The 16,945-nt window shown below is 47.6% G+C and overlaps 6 protein-coding genes across 6 annotated transcripts; 5 read left to right on the plus strand and 1 right to left on the minus strand.

Annotated features, from left to right (window-relative positions):
* Positions 1-289: 289 nt before the first annotated feature.
* On the plus strand, positions 290-1,839 carry EURHEDRAFT_451171 (hydrogen/calcium exchanger domain-containing protein; the record flags this gene model as incomplete). Its single annotated transcript, XM_040783929.1, has 3 exons — positions 290-1,122; positions 1,187-1,483; positions 1,542-1,839. 3 exons carry the CDS (start codon positions 290-292, stop codon positions 1,837-1,839), a joined length of 1,428 nt encoding a protein of 475 aa, XP_040641009.1.
* A 196-nt stretch (positions 1,840-2,035) lies between these two features.
* On the plus strand, positions 2,036-4,113 carry EURHEDRAFT_329508 (uncharacterized protein). The gene is made up of 4 exons (XM_040778357.1): positions 2,036-2,415; positions 2,482-2,761; positions 2,813-3,295; positions 3,347-4,113. The coding sequence occupies exons 1-4, from the start codon at positions 2,231-2,233 to the stop codon at positions 3,968-3,970; spliced, it is 1,572 nt and encodes a 523-aa protein (XP_040641010.1). The 5' UTR covers positions 2,036-2,230; the 3' UTR covers positions 3,971-4,113.
* Positions 4,114-4,843: 730 nt separating this feature from the next.
* EURHEDRAFT_329358 (putative RNA binding protein) lies at positions 4,844-6,542 on the plus strand. Its single transcript, XM_040778356.1, has 2 exons — positions 4,844-5,193; positions 5,287-6,542. Exons 1-2 carry the CDS (start codon positions 5,191-5,193, stop codon positions 6,454-6,456), a joined length of 1,173 nt encoding a protein of 390 aa, XP_040641011.1. The 5' UTR covers positions 4,844-5,190; the 3' UTR covers positions 6,457-6,542.
* A 779-nt stretch (positions 6,543-7,321) lies between these two features.
* EURHEDRAFT_513892 (putative cyclin-dependent protein kinase complex component) lies at positions 7,322-8,388 on the plus strand (the record flags this gene model as incomplete). The annotated part of the gene is made up of 3 exons (XM_040786219.1): positions 7,322-7,400; positions 7,455-8,070; positions 8,334-8,388. 3 exons carry the CDS (start codon positions 7,322-7,324, stop codon positions 8,386-8,388), a joined length of 750 nt encoding a protein of 249 aa, XP_040641012.1.
* Positions 8,389-8,818: 430 nt separating this feature from the next.
* Positions 8,819-10,087, plus strand: EURHEDRAFT_329773 (ankyrin repeat domain-containing protein). The gene has a single exon (XM_040778358.1). It carries the CDS (start codon positions 9,193-9,195, stop codon positions 10,000-10,002), a length of 810 nt encoding a protein of 269 aa, XP_040641013.1. The 5' UTR covers positions 8,819-9,192; the 3' UTR covers positions 10,003-10,087.
* Positions 10,088-14,459: 4,372 nt separating this feature from the next.
* EURHEDRAFT_329863 (lysine N(6)-hydroxylase/L-ornithine N(5)-oxygenase family protein) lies at positions 14,460-16,327 on the minus strand. Its single transcript, XM_040778359.1, has 3 exons — positions 16,215-16,327; positions 15,239-16,110; positions 14,460-15,176 (listed from the first exon to the last, which is right to left on the minus strand). Exons 2-3 carry the CDS (start codon positions 16,060-16,062, stop codon positions 14,546-14,548), a joined length of 1,455 nt encoding a protein of 484 aa, XP_040641014.1. The 5' UTR covers positions 16,063-16,110; positions 16,215-16,327; the 3' UTR covers positions 14,460-14,545.
* Between the last annotated feature and the right edge of the window lie 618 nt (positions 16,328-16,945).

Below are 16,945 nucleotides of genomic sequence, written 5' to 3' on the forward strand. Positions count from 1 at the left end.
TTTTTTTTTTTTTTTTTTAATTACCTTTCTAACTTGATCTCCCGATCTCCTCATTCCTCCTCTTCGGCTAGAGATGTTCCAGGTTCAGACAGTTTCCTTCTGTCTCTTTCCGTTCTATACGGCCTCAAGATATTCGCTCAACCAGCCTGGGACAGGATATTAACTTCGTTAGCTCGTCTGCTTTTCTTTTCTTCTGTTTCTGTTTTCTGCCACCAATTGCTACCGATAAACCCTTGATCAGTTGATCGAAAATATGGAGAGCGGCTCCAGAATTGATCAGCATATCGAAATGGACAGGCGTTCGTCAAGACGAGCGCAAAGAGCAAGTGCCAAAGCTTCTCAGGGAAATGCAGACCTGGGAAGGACCTCGAATTCCTCACCACCGGCGGAGATACGCCAATCCTCTACCTTACTTCCCACGCATAACAATGAAAAAGTCGGTTCCGATTCCAGTCTCTCTCGTCGCCGAATGTTTCGTGTGGACACTGCTGGAGAAAGCGGCAGAAGGGGAATCCATCCCATCCATTTCCTCCAGGTCTGCTTCAAGAGTACCTGCACCTTGTCAATGCTAGTGAATATTCTCTGGCCCGTTGTTCCGGCAGCGATTGCCATCCATTTTGCTCGACCCGATCTTCATGTTTGGATATTCGCCCTCAATTACATCGCAATGGTGCCGTCGGCAAACCTCCTGGGATTTGCCGGTGGAGAACTCGCCAAAAAGCTTCCTAAAGTACTGGGTGTCTTGTTGGAAACAACCTTGAGCTCAGTCGTTGAGGTCGTGCTTTTCATGGTTTTAATTCACAATGACAACAACGGGCAATTGATTCCTGTCATTCAAGCCGCTATTCTTGGTTCTGTGCTGGCGAACCTTTTGCTTTGTTTGGGTATGTGCTTCTTCTTCGGAGGCATCGGGCGTAGCGAACAAAGCTTCCATGAGGCCGTCAGCGAAGTTGGTTCGGGGCTGCTGCTAGTTGCGGGCTTTGGGTTGCTGATCCCCAGCGCCTTTTATGCGGCCCTGGCGAGCAATTCGACCAATGTCCAGATTACCCGCCCAGAACTAAATAGGGCCACTTTGACAATCAGCAGAGCCACGGCCATCATCCTTCTTTGTGCCTTTATCATGTGAGTCCCTGACAGGCAAGGCCCGCATTTTTGCCATCCCACTCGCTAACCGATTTCACTCCAGGTATTTGGTTTACAATCTTCATAGCCACCACTCGATTTTCGATGAAGTTCTCGAATTTGATGAGGCTCAGGACGAGGACCGAGAGAAAGAGGCTAGAAGAACCAAACTCACTTTGACCGAATGCTTGGTGGCCATAGTGATATCACTGACCTGCGTTTGTATGTCTGCTGTTTTCCTGGTCCAGGAAATCGAACACATTGTCGAGGAGCGGGGCGTGTCGGATAATTTCATGGGTCTTATCCTGGTGCCTCTGGTTGAGAAGGCCGCAGAGCATCTGACAGCCATTGACGAAGCCTGGTAAGTACATTACCCATTAGGTCAATAATCACAACAGCCGTGTAACTGAACCATGCAGGGATAACCAAATCAATTTCGCACTCTTCCACTGCCTCGGCCCATCCATCCAGACTGCCTTGTTAAATGCGCCCCTGGCAGTTATTGTGGGTTGGGGTCTTGATAAGGACCTAGGGTTGAACTTCGAGATCTTCATGATCGTTCTCGTTGTGCTGGCCATCCTGGTCGTTGGTAATTTCCTGCGAGATGGCAAGTCCACCTGGCTTGAAGGTGGTCTCTGCGTGCTCATTTATGTAATTATTGCGGTGACCACTTGGTATTATCCCAAGGTTGAGCCAACAGAGTCAACATTGCCATGAGGTTTGGCATTCTCCACAGCCAGCCCATTTTTTAAAGCGTTTCCATTTTCTGGACTTGGGCTGTTCCCTGCATATATAAGTCTCATGAATTGATCTGCCTAGTTTTTAATGACGAATCTGATTTTCAATATAATGTTTTTGCCTGATTCTAAAGTAGGAAATAGCCCCAACCATGCAATAACAGAACGAGATCAGATGAAGATCAGAGATATATAGTTTTGATTTAAAGAAGAATAACATGTACCACAATGAGTCATAAATGTGAATTTGACTATGGAATCCCCTTAATCATGGGGTCCTTTTTGTGTGTAGGCCTTCGAGTGTAGCTCCGAGCGGAGAGAAACGCTGGCCGACGGTTCCGCACTGTCAACGAGTCAAACACCGCAAAACAATGGAATGCACGAAGAAGAATCCGGCAGATATACTCATATCTGCGTTGAAAGAACGCAATATATCGGTCAAACGAAGCGAAATCGAGTCCACTTTTGATAACGAGGCTGGTAGCGCCGAAAGTGCGAAATGGGTATCGGAGCATCTCGGCTATGACACTTTGTTGACAAAGGAGGAGCTCGCTCTGTATGTCTTTCTCTGGCAATATTTGAAAAACTATGTCGATAATTCAGCTAACATATCCATAACAAGATACTCTCAATTAGAATCTTCCGGTACTCTACAACGTATCCTCCACGACCCAGGCCTCGCTTCGACCCGACCGCTCTTTGACGAAGATATCCAGAATGCGATCGGATCCCTGAAAGCCTCAACGGAGGCTATCCAGAAGCAAACAGAGATCTTAACCACCCAATGCGAGACCTTGAATAAACAGCTTCGCCTCGATGACAATCGGGCCATCAGGCAGAACAGGGATATAGAACGGCTTCGCAAAAAGCACGAATCAAGCAGGCAGAGTGCCAATGCAGCGGTAATGACCTCATGCTGTGCATTTGTGTAACATGCCACTGACAGGATACAGTCCAATGACCTTGTCCAAGAGTTGGAAGCCAACCTGAGAGCTGAGACGGAGAAAACCAGATTGGATGGGAAAAAGATACTGTCCTCGCTGACGTCTAGATTAAAGGAGGATGATAGGATTCTGGCAAGGTTGGAAAGACTCGCATCCGGGATCAAGTCTACTGGAAATGACGCCTCTGTAGCCAAACGTACCGAGCAACTGGGGGCTGTGCTCACAGAGTACGTCGCGGAAGAGATCCATTACCGTCTTGATCGCTTGTATTTGGAAAGCATTCAGGCCGATCAGGCAGGATCTAAGCAGGCAGCAGAGGAGCATGAGGAGGAAGCGCTGGCTGCATTGAGAGAGGAACTGGAGTCACTATATCCGGAAGTCGATGTTCTGGCCGAGATGTCCACAAGACAACAGTTCAGCGAGCCGGTTTTGCGTGAGCTCCAGAATCGCCACGGGCAACTACGCAATGCCTCCCAGGGCAAGCTCGAATATGTATGCCATTATTTTATCATGACTGTTGGGTAGACAACTAATTTTTTACAGGTTCTCGATACAATTATGGAAATGACATCTTCCACGGAAAGCCTAACCCAATGCTTACAAGACCGCGAATCATATTGTCAGACTCTGGAGAGCCTCATCAGCATTTACCGGTCTGAAGTGAGTGATTCGTTCTCGGAAAAGACGACATCCAAACGGGATACAATTCTAAGGAGGCGTTCCACGCAGCCGCAGTCACTTTTCAGCTCTCCCGAAAAGCAAACTGCTCCACTCCCGGACTCACTGGCCCTCGCAAGCCTCCTGCGGCGCGTGGGCCTCTCATCCGAATCAATCTTCAAATCCGAGGAAGAGGATGGAGGTGCAAATGCCCTATACGAGAAAAAATCGCACATGTTGGAGTACTTTCGGACATTGGGCATTGGTTCTGGTTTGCCACTTGTGACGGAACTGATTCCAACGGATCGAGCGTCTCGACTTCTTTCTGCCTCCCTGCATGCAGACTCGTATTTTGAGACTTCACTTTCAAACATTGAACAGAACCAGAGCCTCGCGGAATTGGAGGCTCAATTGGGCTTCATTCGGAAAGGAGTGGAGAACCTCAATCTGGATGCGCTTCATCGGCGCGACAAGAACCAGGATAAATTCCTTGAACGATGGGAGCCATAGCTTCACTTTTTGCATGTCTGTCTTGACGATCACCTCCGCGATCTATCTGCCCATAATGATGCTATGTTTGCCCTGTACACTACAAACCGTCTCGCGGCCTGATATTATAAATATTATTACCAATTATGTACTACCTAGGGTAGATTTGATATCCCTACAAATCCTTCTCATGCAACTGCGGCAATGCATGATGTGCAGCAGTCCACTATCCAACAACGTCTAAATTATCTGATTTGATCCTACAACGTGGCTGGTGTAGTCTAGTCCCGCGCCACATGCACTTGAGATGGTATGCCCTCTATCGCAATCTATTGTCACCTGCGAGGCTGTCAAGGCGCACTCCGTGCACTTATTGCACTTCCACACCAGCAGGGATGATGGTGTACTCTGTACATCACAAGTGTACAGTAGATCTTACAACGCTCTCTATGAACTTTATTTAATTATTTTAATTTATGATCATATTTCTTTTGAGTTAGACCGTTCTCTCCATATCATCGTTCAATATACAATGACCACTATCTAGTAGTCCCTGCTGACTCGAGCTGCGCCCCTGTGACCAAGGGCGAACCAGCCACACCATCCCTCTTCCTTTCCGTCATTGCTCACCAGTGTTTGGGGCTTGATCACGCAGGGTTCTGTTGGTTTTTTGTTTTTTTTGTTTTCTTTTTTCTCCAAGAATCGTTCAAGTTCTCCGTCTGTTTGTCGGTTCTTTTTGTTGCCTTAACCTCTTAATTCTAAGGATTGGATTTGATTGTTAAGAGAGTAAATTGACGGCAAAGGAGACTGACTTCTGTTAGGCTACAGCGGGATAGCGTTTCGTCATGGTCAATTCCTTTGTATATAAGGAGTCTTGTCTCCTTGGGGAATATCTGTCATCTGAAGGGAGCGGGATGAAAGAGGAAAAGTGAAAAGACAAAGCCTTTATTCATTTTTTTTTTTTTTTAATAAAAAAAAAAATCTACGACACTATGTCCGTGTTCTTTTATATCAGATGTCTTAAGCTTATGACAGCAGCCACATGTCTTTGATTCATGACATTGTCCTTGTGTCTGGTGTCGCAAACAGAAGCGCAATCCATCTTTTGTCCTTTTCTTTCTCACCTCTATAGCTGTTATTATGCCCTGTCTTTGTTATCGTGGAAGAATACATCTTTGTCCGAGTTTTCAATCTCGTCCGAAGTGTTCTCTTTCAGTCCCGAGGTATAGCAAATCAACTCAATGGTACGACATCCCCGAGTCCTTTTAAAATGTTGGATCACAACATAATAAGAAGCGACGTGCCGAATTGAGATACTCACAGATGTTCATTCACAGGAAATTCGAACCAGAAAGATAATCCGCACCTGTCTGTTCAGTCCAGGCCGAGGAGGGACTTGCAGGCGTACGCTGGTATATGACCACGGCAAAATGTATCATATACAACGTTTCCGTCTCGAGAGGCGGCGGGGGATGCCCTCGCCCTCACCACCTAGATCTCAAATGACCCAGCCGAGTGAGTCACGACGCTCAACTCTAACCATTGAAAGCAGAAGACCATCACCACCGCCGAGGCGTCAAAGCAGCCCGGTCCGAATACACCTACCTTTCCCGAGAAGAACTTTTTCCGAGTCTGACAACAATCAAAAGAGCCAGACGCACAGAAGGCGTGAAAGCGGTTCTCGTCCTTTCATAGTCGACCCTCCCGAGAGACACAGATCCGAGCGGCGGAGCACTCAGCGGCGCAGCCAAACCACTTCACCACAGCGTAGGTCTCCTGTCTCAGATCCCAGGAGGCAGGAAGGTCCATGCAATCACGCGCTTTCGATCCCGAGTCATCAAGACTCTCAAGCGAATCATGAGCCTCGCCGTCCAAGAGAACGATCACCTGTTGTCGAGCGCGTACCTATCCGGCGACGAAACTCACCACCTCGCCCTCGGGTTGTGGAAATCCACAATTATAGATCAGAAGACAAGAAATCTCCCAGAACTAGCAGCCGTGAAAGAAACGGGGAGAAGAGGGTGCATTTCGCCAGCGACGTTGAATGCGAAACAACTCATGAACGGGATGCGCCGGTTGAAAGGGATAATCATAGTGGTCGACAGGATATCCCTGGGCCACATAGAAGCAATTCTTTTAGTGACGATAGAAGTCGAAGCGATGAGATCGTCGAGGAAAGAAGGCGTCCACAACAGCCACAAGAGCGACATACAAGAGAGCCTTCACCGTGGCCTGGGAGGCAAAGGGAGACGCAACGAGACCGCGCCGCCCCTAACATAATCCACGTTCGACCAAGGATAATCCAGGACGGTAACCGGCATCTCTCCAGAGTTGGAGAGCGCATTTGTACGGAATTCCGCAGAACGCCAACCTATGAGACCTATCGGGATGGATTTGAGCCGCAAACGATTCGAAGGCCGTTAAGGGGATTCGGTCGTGTTCGGACGTATGATATCAGAAACGAAAGGATACTCATTTACGACAGAGAGCGTCCGCGTTGGCGCTGAGCATTCGTTCGCCCAGAAACCGCGTGGATATGAAGTCGCAAGGGCAATTTTTCCTTTGTTGTTTGTTTATGTATGCCTGTGTTTGTTAGTTCTCTGTATGTTCAGCATGTTGTATTTGTTTCTTTATCAGCGTTGCTTTTATATGGTGAGCATCGGCGTATCCCTGGTTAGTCAAATGAAATATAGCATGTCCATTCGAGTCATCTCATAGAATGCTCCATTGAGCTGTAGTCGTTTTTTGTATAGTATTTTCCTGAGATGGGCTGTTGTGTTCGGGAGATGAAGATAAAGGAGGGGACTTTCTTTGTTGATCGGCTGAAAGAATGTCCGAATAAGTTCTTCTCAGCCAAGCTCTCGTAGTCGGCAATTACCTTCTAATCAACCATACAATAAATATGTGTGCCTGACTCGTTTCGCTTTTCTGTTTTTGTTTTTCTTTCTTTCATATCCTTCCTTTAGAAGTTTATCTCCAACCAATTCCTTGTTTTCAGTCATTCCTTTAGAGTGAGTGGTTCTATGCGAAAACAGCTTCCGGGTTCGCAGAATTGGAAACTAATCTTTAGAGTTGTTTCAAGACTGCTATATTCAGCTGGCAGCTGCTCAGACAGCTGCGTGGAACCCGGACCATCATTGCCCTTTTGCCAGCGATTGCCCGCGTTCCATCGTCGTCGCCGCCGCCACCCGCCTCGATCCTCGGCCTTTGTATACAAGGGTCATCAATTCTGCTGACTCGAAACCGGGACCGGCCCAACAATGCAATTCTCACACAAGGAATCGATCTCTATTTACAAGTTCAAAAAAGTCGTTGTTTCGTGACGCCCTCTTTTGATGTCTTTCGCGTTCTGTCGCAACAAATGATTCGAACATGGCACCCAGCATGCAAGAAACACAATACCCATCCGAAGGCACGAGGGCGTCACAGAACCAGAATTTTTCGAATTCCAGTGTTGATAAAGGAAAGGATGTGCCAACTGAATCGGCATCGCATGGCATCGCAGACGTTTTTGATATCTCGCCAGCTGCGGCTTTGGAGCTGTTATGCTTCAATATCGAGAGCCTTGCACAGTCAACTACCCAAACACCGACGGATCCCCTAGTGAATTCTCCTGGTGCTCATGGCGAGGATTATCAATACAATGCCTCCAATGGGGAAGCACCCATACAAATAAGAACTGCCGAACTGCATGCCCCACCAACAGCTGATAACACGGCTGGCCAGGATATCCTTCAGCTTAGTGTGCTTTTGCGAAAATTTGTGTCGAAAAAAGAACCGCCCATCTCATTACGGGATTACCTGTTACGACTTCACAAGTACTGCCCCATGTCCACAGCAGTCTATCTTGCTACCAGCATTTATTTTACCAAGATGGCAGTCGTCCAACGGATGCTGTCTATTAACCCGAAGAATATGCATCGTCTTATCCTTGCTGGTCTTGGGGTAGCGATGAAAGCGTTGGAAGACCTTAGTTACCCTCATAGTCGAGTTGCGAAGGTTGGTGGAGTGAGTGAGCGCGAACTTTCCAAGATCGAAATCAGCTTCTGCTTTCTGGTGGATTTCAAGCTGCGGGTCGACGCTCAGATGCTTCTGGATGAAGCGCAAGATCTAATTCAAAGGTGTATGAGTTGCGAGGGAGCGTCAGAAATCCATAATGGCAAGAAAGGCACGTAAATGGTGGTGGCAGCGGGTCGCACACAGATCCTCCATGCCGATACAATGCCGATTGCACCAGTATTGGCCCAATGGTTCTTGGAAATGTCGCCCACTCCGTAGGGCTGACGAGGAATCGGTGTGGAATACAATGCGGCTGCCTAAAGCTCTAAAGATTGGCTGAGTCAGCCCAATTCCGGATAACCCCCAAGTATACTGGATTATACAGATGCGTAAAGAAGAATGAAGAGAAAGGGAAAAAGGAAAATGGTATGTCAAAATAGTAGCCACTTATATGCATGTACATACAGAATAGACACCGCGAATGGATTATAATCATTCCTTAAGCCCTATTGTACCTGTCATCTAATCTTCATTCTTAGCGTCTGTCCGCGGCCGCTTCAGCGGGCCAAAAAATAACATCCCCATCTTTTTCCTTCCCTCCCTTCCTCTCAGACTTCGGTTCTATTCTCTGAAAAGCTGCGACTTCTCGGAAGATATATTCCTATCCTGACTTCTCCAATCGACGCTCGTGGATTCGCAATGGTCTTTTAGATGCAGTTTTGTCGAGATCATAATCCTCCGAAACGCTGCCACCTGTCTCCGCTGCCTTGACACTCTCCCTTACCGCCGAAAGTGAACGCAAAGTGTCTGCTCCCCCTTTTCCCTAAAACCCGCTATATTTACTTGCGTACCAGATATGTCTGAATCGCAGAGCAGCGGTAGTAACGCCGTGGGCGTGGCTCCAATTTCGCCGCAAAACGCCAATGGGAAAGGGACACCTCCGAAGGCGACGCCGCACGATACCAACGTTGAACTCAAAACCATGAATCCAGAACGTGCATCTGTGAAGGGCTCAATTCCGCTCGGGGAGGATATCATGCAGATTGCCCGGATAGGGGAGATTTCGGCCATGCAAAGGATATTCGAGGAAAAGAAGTTGACAGCCAACCACAAGGACGAGGAAGGAATCACACCGTTACATGTGCGTATCTATCCAGTTTCCCAGTGCCTATGTTATCGGCGCATTTGCTGACTGTTTGTGACTGGTCTTGCTTTAGTGGGCCGCAATCAACAATCAATATGCGATGTGCAAGTTCTTGTTGGACTCGGGAGCGGATGTTAACGCCAAAGGAGGAGAATCCGTCGCTACGCCGGCGATGTGGGCTGCCCAACGTTGCCATTACTATATCGTTCACCTCCTGCTTCAGTGCGGCGCGGATCCTCTTCTTACCGACGTTCAGGGCTACAACATTCTACATTTGGCAACCATCGATGGTAATGCGTTCTTACTCGTGCTGCTTCTACATCAAGAAATACCGGTGGATGCTATGGATCAACAAGGCCATACCGGGCTGATGTGGGCGGCATACAAAGGGTTCCCGGCATGCGTAGATCTGTTTCTGCGCTGGGGCGCCAATACCAATGCGGTCGACGAGAGTGGATTGACTCCTCTCCATTGGGCATTGGTAAAGGGATCGCTGCCCTGCGTCCAGAAACTTATCGAGTATGGCGCGGATCGGTTCTCAAAGACGAGGGATGGCAAGGCACCGGCAACGGTAGCTTCGGAGATGAATACTGTGCGAGTGTGGTATCGAGCCCTTGACGAATGCGGTTACGAGTTTGATGGAAACCCCAAGGCTCTTCCCATGGGACTGGCGAGCTGGGTGCGGAACAAGAGCATCATGTCAAAGTTCTTTTTCCTTTGGCCGTTTCTCATGGTATTCGTTGCTACGTGGATTCTCAGCAACATGGCCATTTATGCGTCCATCCCTGCAATGCTCATTACCGTATTCGGCCTGCAGTATGTTGCTCAAAAGGCTGCCAGTAAGGGTCCATCAGAGTATCGGGTCCTCCAGAGAACGGTAAGTTCGTGTCGCGTATGTGTCTGGCCTTGATGCTAACTGAATATAGCCCTATTTATCGGGAGTGTTTGCTGGGTCTCTATTCTGGGTTGGTATCAGATACGTCCTTAATGTGCTGCCAGGTAAGTATAAATCTTTCGCTTTGTGATGAATTCAAAGGTTGTGAACTGATTGTTCTTTAGTTACTTACTCTACAAATCCGATTCTGAACGTGTTCTTTTCGCTCTTCTTCATAACGACAACTTATTTCTACATCATCTCAATGGTTGAAGACCCTGGTTATGTCCCCAAACTCGGCAGTAGGAACCAGCAGAGGTCGGTCATTGCCGAACTTTTTGAATCGTGGAAATTCGACGAAGAGAATTTCTGTGTCTTCTGCATGATCCGAAAGCCGTTGCGTAGCAAGCATTGCAGACGTTGCGGGCGATGTGTTGCCAAGCACGACCAGTAAGGAAGCCTTTCTAACTGTCCATTAAGAGACGTTGAAGTACTAACCATGCGGTAGCCATTGCCCCTGGATTGACAATTGCGTTGGCGCGAACAATCTGCGCCACTTCGTATTGTATATCGCTTGCCTTGGGATCGGTATCACCCTCTTCGTGCTGTTGACAGTCTCCTGTAAGTGTTTATTTGTAATGGGAATGAAGTGCTTGTTAGCTAACAAACCATTCAGATATCAATATTCTGCCGGCACCAACTGAACTGACATGCAGTGTCATCAATGATACGCTCTGCAGCTATGTGCTCCGTGACACCTTCACTCTCATTCTTGACTTGTGGATAAGCATTCAGCTGGTCTGGATCACAATGCTCTGTGCCGTTCAACTGGTCCAGGTGTCACGAAACCAAACGACCTACGAGAACATGCGAGGCCACTCGATTGACAGAAGTTATCCCAGCTCCCGAGCTCTCGCGTCGGCCATGACAGCAGGGACAACATCATTCGACGCTGCTGGACTTTCCGCCAGTGGACAAGGACCAAACCCACATGGCCGTGTTCGAAAGCATGGCTGTATCCAACAATGGTCATCTCTGCTTGGTGTTGACGCCTTTTTTGCGACGGCACGGGATGGTTTGCGGGATGGGCCCCGCGTAGCACGGCCTCGGAATCCTTTCTCCCGGGGGATTATCACCAATTGTCGGGATTTCTGGTGTGATCCAGCACCGTACTTGGGGAAGCGCGAATCTGGCGCTGCAATGCTTGAGGGTGAAATTGTCAATTATAACCGGATGTATGAGACACCAATGCGTATGCGTGCTGGTGGTGGATCAAGATTCGGAGGCGCGTACCAGAGCGTGGCCGGCGAAGACCATGTTTGAACTTGCTGGTCATTGAGCAATTCCATACATTCACATCTTAAGGCATCGTTTATGCTAAAATTCAGACCTCCGAGTGGAGTATAACGAAACGAATCTCGAATGAATTTTCAATCTTTGCATGATTTACCTGTCCGACGTTAGACGACGTTGGCGGTATCTCTTTTGGCTTGTTTTTTTTTTTTTTTTTCCTCCCACGTTATGTGCTCGAATTCCACCAGCTAATTCGCCAGCCATTACATACACTGACAAGGATTATAGTGTATGGGTACTGTGGTGACAGGCAAGCAAGCAACGAGTTGTAATAGGCTAGGTCCATGTACAGGGGGGGTTATGCAATATGCATGATGACAGATTATTTATACACAGCTAGGATAATTTGCTAATACATACGAATGTTTAAATACACTTCAGGGTCTAGCCATTCAAGCGGTAATTTTGAAGAACGAATTTCACTCATTTGTTACGACTTTGTTGGCTCTAGAAGGCTAGAAGGGTGATCTTGATTTGCAGTTGCAGTTGATCGTCTCTGCATCGTCCCATCTGACCATTATACCTGTGACACGGCGTTTACTGTTCCTGGGTGTGCAGGGGTCGTTGGAGACTTGGGCATGGACATTGGGGTATAATTGACGATGGATTATGATCCCGGCAAGAAGATTATGCGACGGGATTTCTGAAATAGGGTGCATACATGCATTCGTTAAGTAGCCAATTGAATTGCGTCGCATTGCGCGATTCTTACCCCATGCTTCAACGCTTGACTAGACCTCATTCTGACCATAGCTTTCTCATTCGATTAGGTAAACCAAGGTTTGTCCTATATGAAGAATGTGCAGTATACTGCTAGGATGCCACGCTAGATTTCCAATAACATGCAGGAGTACGTGTGTTTTCAGTTGCCATCCGACATAGCTGTTTATTACCACCAAGCCACGAAAATGAGTGTCCCATAGCTTAAACAGTGGTACCTATAGAATTCTACTCCGAGCTGATTATCAGATAATCAACAGTATCGACAGTATCAATCAAATCAATCAACCTCAAAAAGTTTTGGTTGAAAAGGGACTAAAGATATTCCACCGTTTAATCCATGGATCAATTCCTCCCGTACTGTACCGTTCTTCCGTTTGCAGCATTCTCCATTGAACGGGCACGGTAGAGATTTCTTGTTCAGGTCGTCAGCACGACGGGAGCTGGAGCCAAGACTACGGGCCGGGTCATGTTTGGATTTTCGGGGAACGGGAAGAAGGATACAGGATGCAGAATGCAGGATACATGGTACAGGATACGGTCTGTACAGGCCATGGAATAATAAGCTACAGGACTCATGACTAGGTCAGGATTATACTGGGAAAGTGCCAAGGCATGTGGGTTGTGTGACCTTTTTTTTTTTCCCACCATCATCAAATCCAATCAATCAGATAAGATAGTTGATTGGATCTCTGCAGAAGACATACGTACGTCTCCATACTCCAACTCTCGTAAACAAGGGGGCAAAAAAAAAAAAAAGAAAAGAAAAATGGCCGTCTGAACCGTCCTATTGCCAGAGCTGACTGAGTTTTCCTCATCCCCATATTAAGACTGGAGTCAACCAGAAAACCATATCCGATGTCGCTGAGCGCGCGTTAGCCCGGCAAAAAAAAAAAAAAAAACGACGCTAGGATCTTATCTCGGAAGTGGTAATTTGGTATTTTGCAATCCACTGTATTTTACAAGTACTCCGTACACTTCAATGACACCCCCATGAGTGGTTACTAACAAACTACTGTAGTTACTCGAGCTATGGCCCGTGGTATCTGATGGTTTCGCTTGGACGCTTATTTATTTCATGGCGGGTACGCCCGAAGACGGAGCTTTGGGGGTTAGTGCAGAGTCAGTTTTTCGGTCGTATTACCAAAGAGCAGAGTTCTCTTGTCAAGGGGTAAACCGGGACAAGAAGGGACTCGTGTTCTGTAGAACTCAAAATTGATTTACCGGGAGAGGACGGGTAAGGATAAGATACTGTAGAATTTGCAGGAAGAAGGATACTGAGAAAAAAAGGTGTATTCCTATGCTTAAGAAAAGTATGCCAGCTCAATTGAACAGATCAATCATTACTCTTTAAAACAGCATCGTATTAGGGATACAACCCCCTTCCCCCCCAAAAAAGAACAGTGACAACTGTCACTGAAACTACAGACCCAACGCACAATAATCTAATCAGATAAAAAATTTTCCATTTTACGCGTTATCTGATCCGTAGCGTTTTGCCGAGGTTCTGACTCTGAGCCAATCGCGGCGCGCAGCCAAGACTTCGTGCCACTGATTGATTACGATACGCTTTTAAAAAAGTCTGGAACGATCTGCAGAAGTCAAAACACAGCTGTCTTGTGGTTTTGGCCAATTCGCTTGCTGTTTTTTCGCAGTACCTGCAGGATTTTATTATGGAGTCTGGTATTTGTATTTTTTTCTTTTTCTCGCTTGAGCTCCGAGGTCGTGGTTTGCTCTAAATCTGGCATTGGGGATGAGTGCGGCATTTGACGATATCATTGTACATATGGAATACTCTACGAAAGTGATTTCTCACCGTCTCTTACCAATTTACTCCTGATGGCTACGTACATACTAAAGCTGCAAATCGCAGGGAGCGACAGGGTCTGGCTGAAGCTCTGCGCCCTAAAGCAACCGGACCCATCCAATGCGGTGCTCATCGTACCACCTCTTTCTCGGCTCCCTTAACCAGCCTAGGATGTTCCGACGATGATCCCACTGTCTCTATGTGCGATCCGGGTCCCGTCAATTTCACGCGCCCCAGTTTTCGCCCGTCCATCCGTGGTTGGTTTCAGTGTTGTTGATTTGCGAGTTACCCATACGGCAGGGATCTGGCCTGCTTGGACAGATGTAGTAGCAGTTATTTCGGAGTTGTCCGCTGTATGGGGTCTGCGTCTGGTATGTGCTCCTTTGCTGTGGAATAATGCTAGGGATTGTACGGTTTGTCTCAAGAGTTTGACTAACTGCTCAAGTAAAAGAAATAAATTCAAATCTCTATCGAATCAACTTCTATATATCCAAAAAAAAAAAAAGAGAGAGATGAAAACCATATAAAATAATGGGGAATAATAGTAATATATGTCGAACAAATAGGGAAATAAATAAGAACAATAATATCACAAATCATGCATCAATAGATCACAGCGCAGATTTTACCAAAACGACTTCTTTTAGAACGGGCCAGGTCACAGACCCAAGACCCGATTGGTACCCTTCTTTTCTTCAATTACAGCATGGCACGAATTGTGGTGGTGTCCTGCACCTCCTTGCCCGCCAGTTGCTCGCCAAAGAGCGATTGCACCATTTCGCCACCACGTGCCGCCAGGACAGACAGCAAGCTGTCACTCAGACCGTGGGTCTTCTCATTGCAGCCCTGAAGCCACACACCAGCCCGTGCGCTGACCTTTCTGGGGTCCATCTGAACCCGGTAGTCCCGGCTGGGGATCCATTGCTCCAAGTTCGCGGGCCGCAGGTGCTGGACATTGCGTAGAATGTCCTCATGTGCATCGCGCTGGTAGCCAGTCGCCACCATGAGGGCGTCAACTTCCAAAGTCTCCTTGCCTTCCGAGGGAGCGGCGGTGTCCTTGGAGGACCGGACATGGAGGCGCATCCGGTTCTCAGGGCCGTGGTGCTCAACACGAGTTATCTTGCGAGAAGGAAGAATCCGGTGTTGCCATTGGGTCTCGTCGGGATTCTTGACGCGCTGGAGGTACAAGTCGTTGTAAATCTGCTCAATCAATTCGAGACGGACAACGCTATAGTTGGTTGCCTTGTCGGCGGCGAGGGAACGCTGACGCTCCTCAGGAGACTTGTTGTAGAAGGTTTCGACACGTTCAGGGTTGAAGACTTCGTTGACACTATACGTGAATTGCGTTGTTAGCTACGCACCTAATTTGAAGGGAGTGGAAGTGTAACATACAATGGCGAATCATCACTAGGACGCATAGCCGTATCTCTCATGATCAAAGTCGTACGCGCATTGGGATAGCGCTTCTGAAGGTCGTGGTAGATCTCAGCGGCACTTTGACCACTTCCCAGGACGGCAATGTTGTAGGGGTTGGATTCATTCTTCAGCATGGCAGGAAGGGTGGTGCAGTACTTGGAGGAATGCATGATGCGGGGGTCCTGGGGAAGACCGGGGGGCATCTTGGCCTTGCCACCAATGGCAATGACGACCTTGCGGGCGTTTCTCGAAGTAATCTCGCCCGTCTCAACATCGCGCGAGAGAACAGTGAAGTAGTCCACCGCGGAGCTAGTGGGGTCCGACTTGCCAGGAATCACCTCCACCACCTCCTGTCCGTAAGCCACCACATCCGAGAATCTCTCAGCACACCACCGCATGTAGTCTTCGAACTCCATCCGGGCCGGGAGGAAAGTTCCCAAGTTGGTGAAGTCAATCAAGCGCTCTTTCTGGTGGAGGTAGTTGAGGAAGGTGAAGCTGCTGCGAGGGTCACGGAGGGTTGCCAAGTCCTTGATGAATGAAATCTGCATGCGGGAGCCGGGAACCAGCATGCCCGAGTGCCAGGCAAATCGCTTCTGTCGCTCAAGGAAGCAAACCTTGGGCTGGAAGTTGGTGTTGGTACCAGGCTTTGCGAGAGCGGGGTCCAAGGAATCGTGAAGGGCAATACCAATTGCCAGAGAGGCCGGGCCGAAACCGATGCAGAGAACATCGTGCATGTCCTCTACAGGAGTTGCCTTGAGACGGGAAGGACCGCGCGAAGACGAGGGCTGGGCACGAGGCATGGTGGATGATGTGGTAGGGTAGTTGATCTCAGGCTTGCGCAGAACAGGCTCCATAACGAGAGGGACGGTGGATTAAGTTAGAAAAAGCAGGTGAAAAGAGAGACCAGAAAAAAAGGAAAAAAGTGAAGATAAAACGAAACCTCTCTTTTTACCGGAGAAAAGGATGAAGTATTACTATATACCAGAAGAATAAAGCGAGAGGATGAGGATATAAGAGAGTTGTGAATGGGAGAATGAAGAAAAAAGTCAAAAAGCAGCAGGTAAAACGATCAAATATGTACCTCCGGACGACGAGGATGACGATCGCCGAAGAATGAATTTATTGTTAGAAATTAAAAAAGTAATTAAATTTCAAGGAACCGAAATTTTGAAACTTGCAAATGTCACTTTTTTTTTGTTTTTCTTTTTTGACAGCGGAAATCGCGTATGACTGATGACTCGCTCCACCACGCCATGGGCAGAGCAAGAATCTTGTTAGTCATGCTGCTTGTCAGAGAAAACAGTGAAGTCTACTATTATATGCCTATGAAGAGAAAAACCCATGCTATGTGGATGGGAGGTACGTATACAGTGGGAATTTCTGCATAGGGCAACTGATTGATACGGCCGTATCTTATCGGAATCAGGTCAACTGAAGTGGCTACGAACGATCATGTTGTCTCAAGAATATGCATCGAAATGTAGAGAAAAGGGATCATCTCCGAGTTGAATGCTTTCTTCTTCTTGCAGAATATTACCAACACTACAATTATTCTTGTAATTGTAAAAAAAAAAAAAAAAGGTACAAGAGAGTGGGATGAGGGGAGGAAATGCACACCCACACTAACGGGCGATTAGATCCGCCTTTCAATGCCGCCCGATGTCGGGAACAAGCGCCGTAACT

This window comes from Aspergillus ruber (assembly GCF_000600275.1).
Source record: "Aspergillus ruber CBS 135680 unplaced genomic scaffold scaffold00006, whole genome shotgun sequence".
Taxonomy (NCBI): domain Eukaryota; kingdom Fungi; phylum Ascomycota; class Eurotiomycetes; order Eurotiales; family Aspergillaceae; genus Aspergillus; species Aspergillus ruber.

What these genes read in the sequence shown, in the direction of transcription:
- EURHEDRAFT_329863 (XM_040778359.1), bottom strand. Translation starts at nt 16,062, where the DNA reads ATGCCTCGTGCCCAGCCCTCGTCTTCGCGCGGTCCTTCCCGTCTCAAG. An exon ending in CCTAGTGATGATTCGCCATT is followed by an intron (nt 15,177 to 15,238) that starts GTATGTTACACT and finishes ATTCACGTATAG; the next exon opens with TGTCAACGAAGTCTTCAACC.
- EURHEDRAFT_329773 (XM_040778358.1), top strand. Translation starts at nt 9,193, where the DNA reads ATGTGCAAGTTCTTGTTGGACTCGGGAGCGGATGTTAACGCCAAAGGA.
- EURHEDRAFT_329508 (XM_040778357.1), top strand. Translation starts at nt 2,231, where the DNA reads ATGGAATGCACGAAGAAGAATCCGGCAGATATACTCATATCTGCGTTG. An exon ending in ACAAAGGAGGAGCTCGCTCT is followed by an intron (nt 2,416 to 2,481) that starts GTATGTCTTTCT and finishes ATCCATAACAAG; the next exon opens with ATACTCTCAATTAGAATCTT. An exon ending in GGCAGAGTGCCAATGCAGCG is followed by an intron (nt 2,762 to 2,812) that starts GTAATGACCTCA and finishes GACAGGATACAG; the next exon opens with TCCAATGACCTTGTCCAAGA.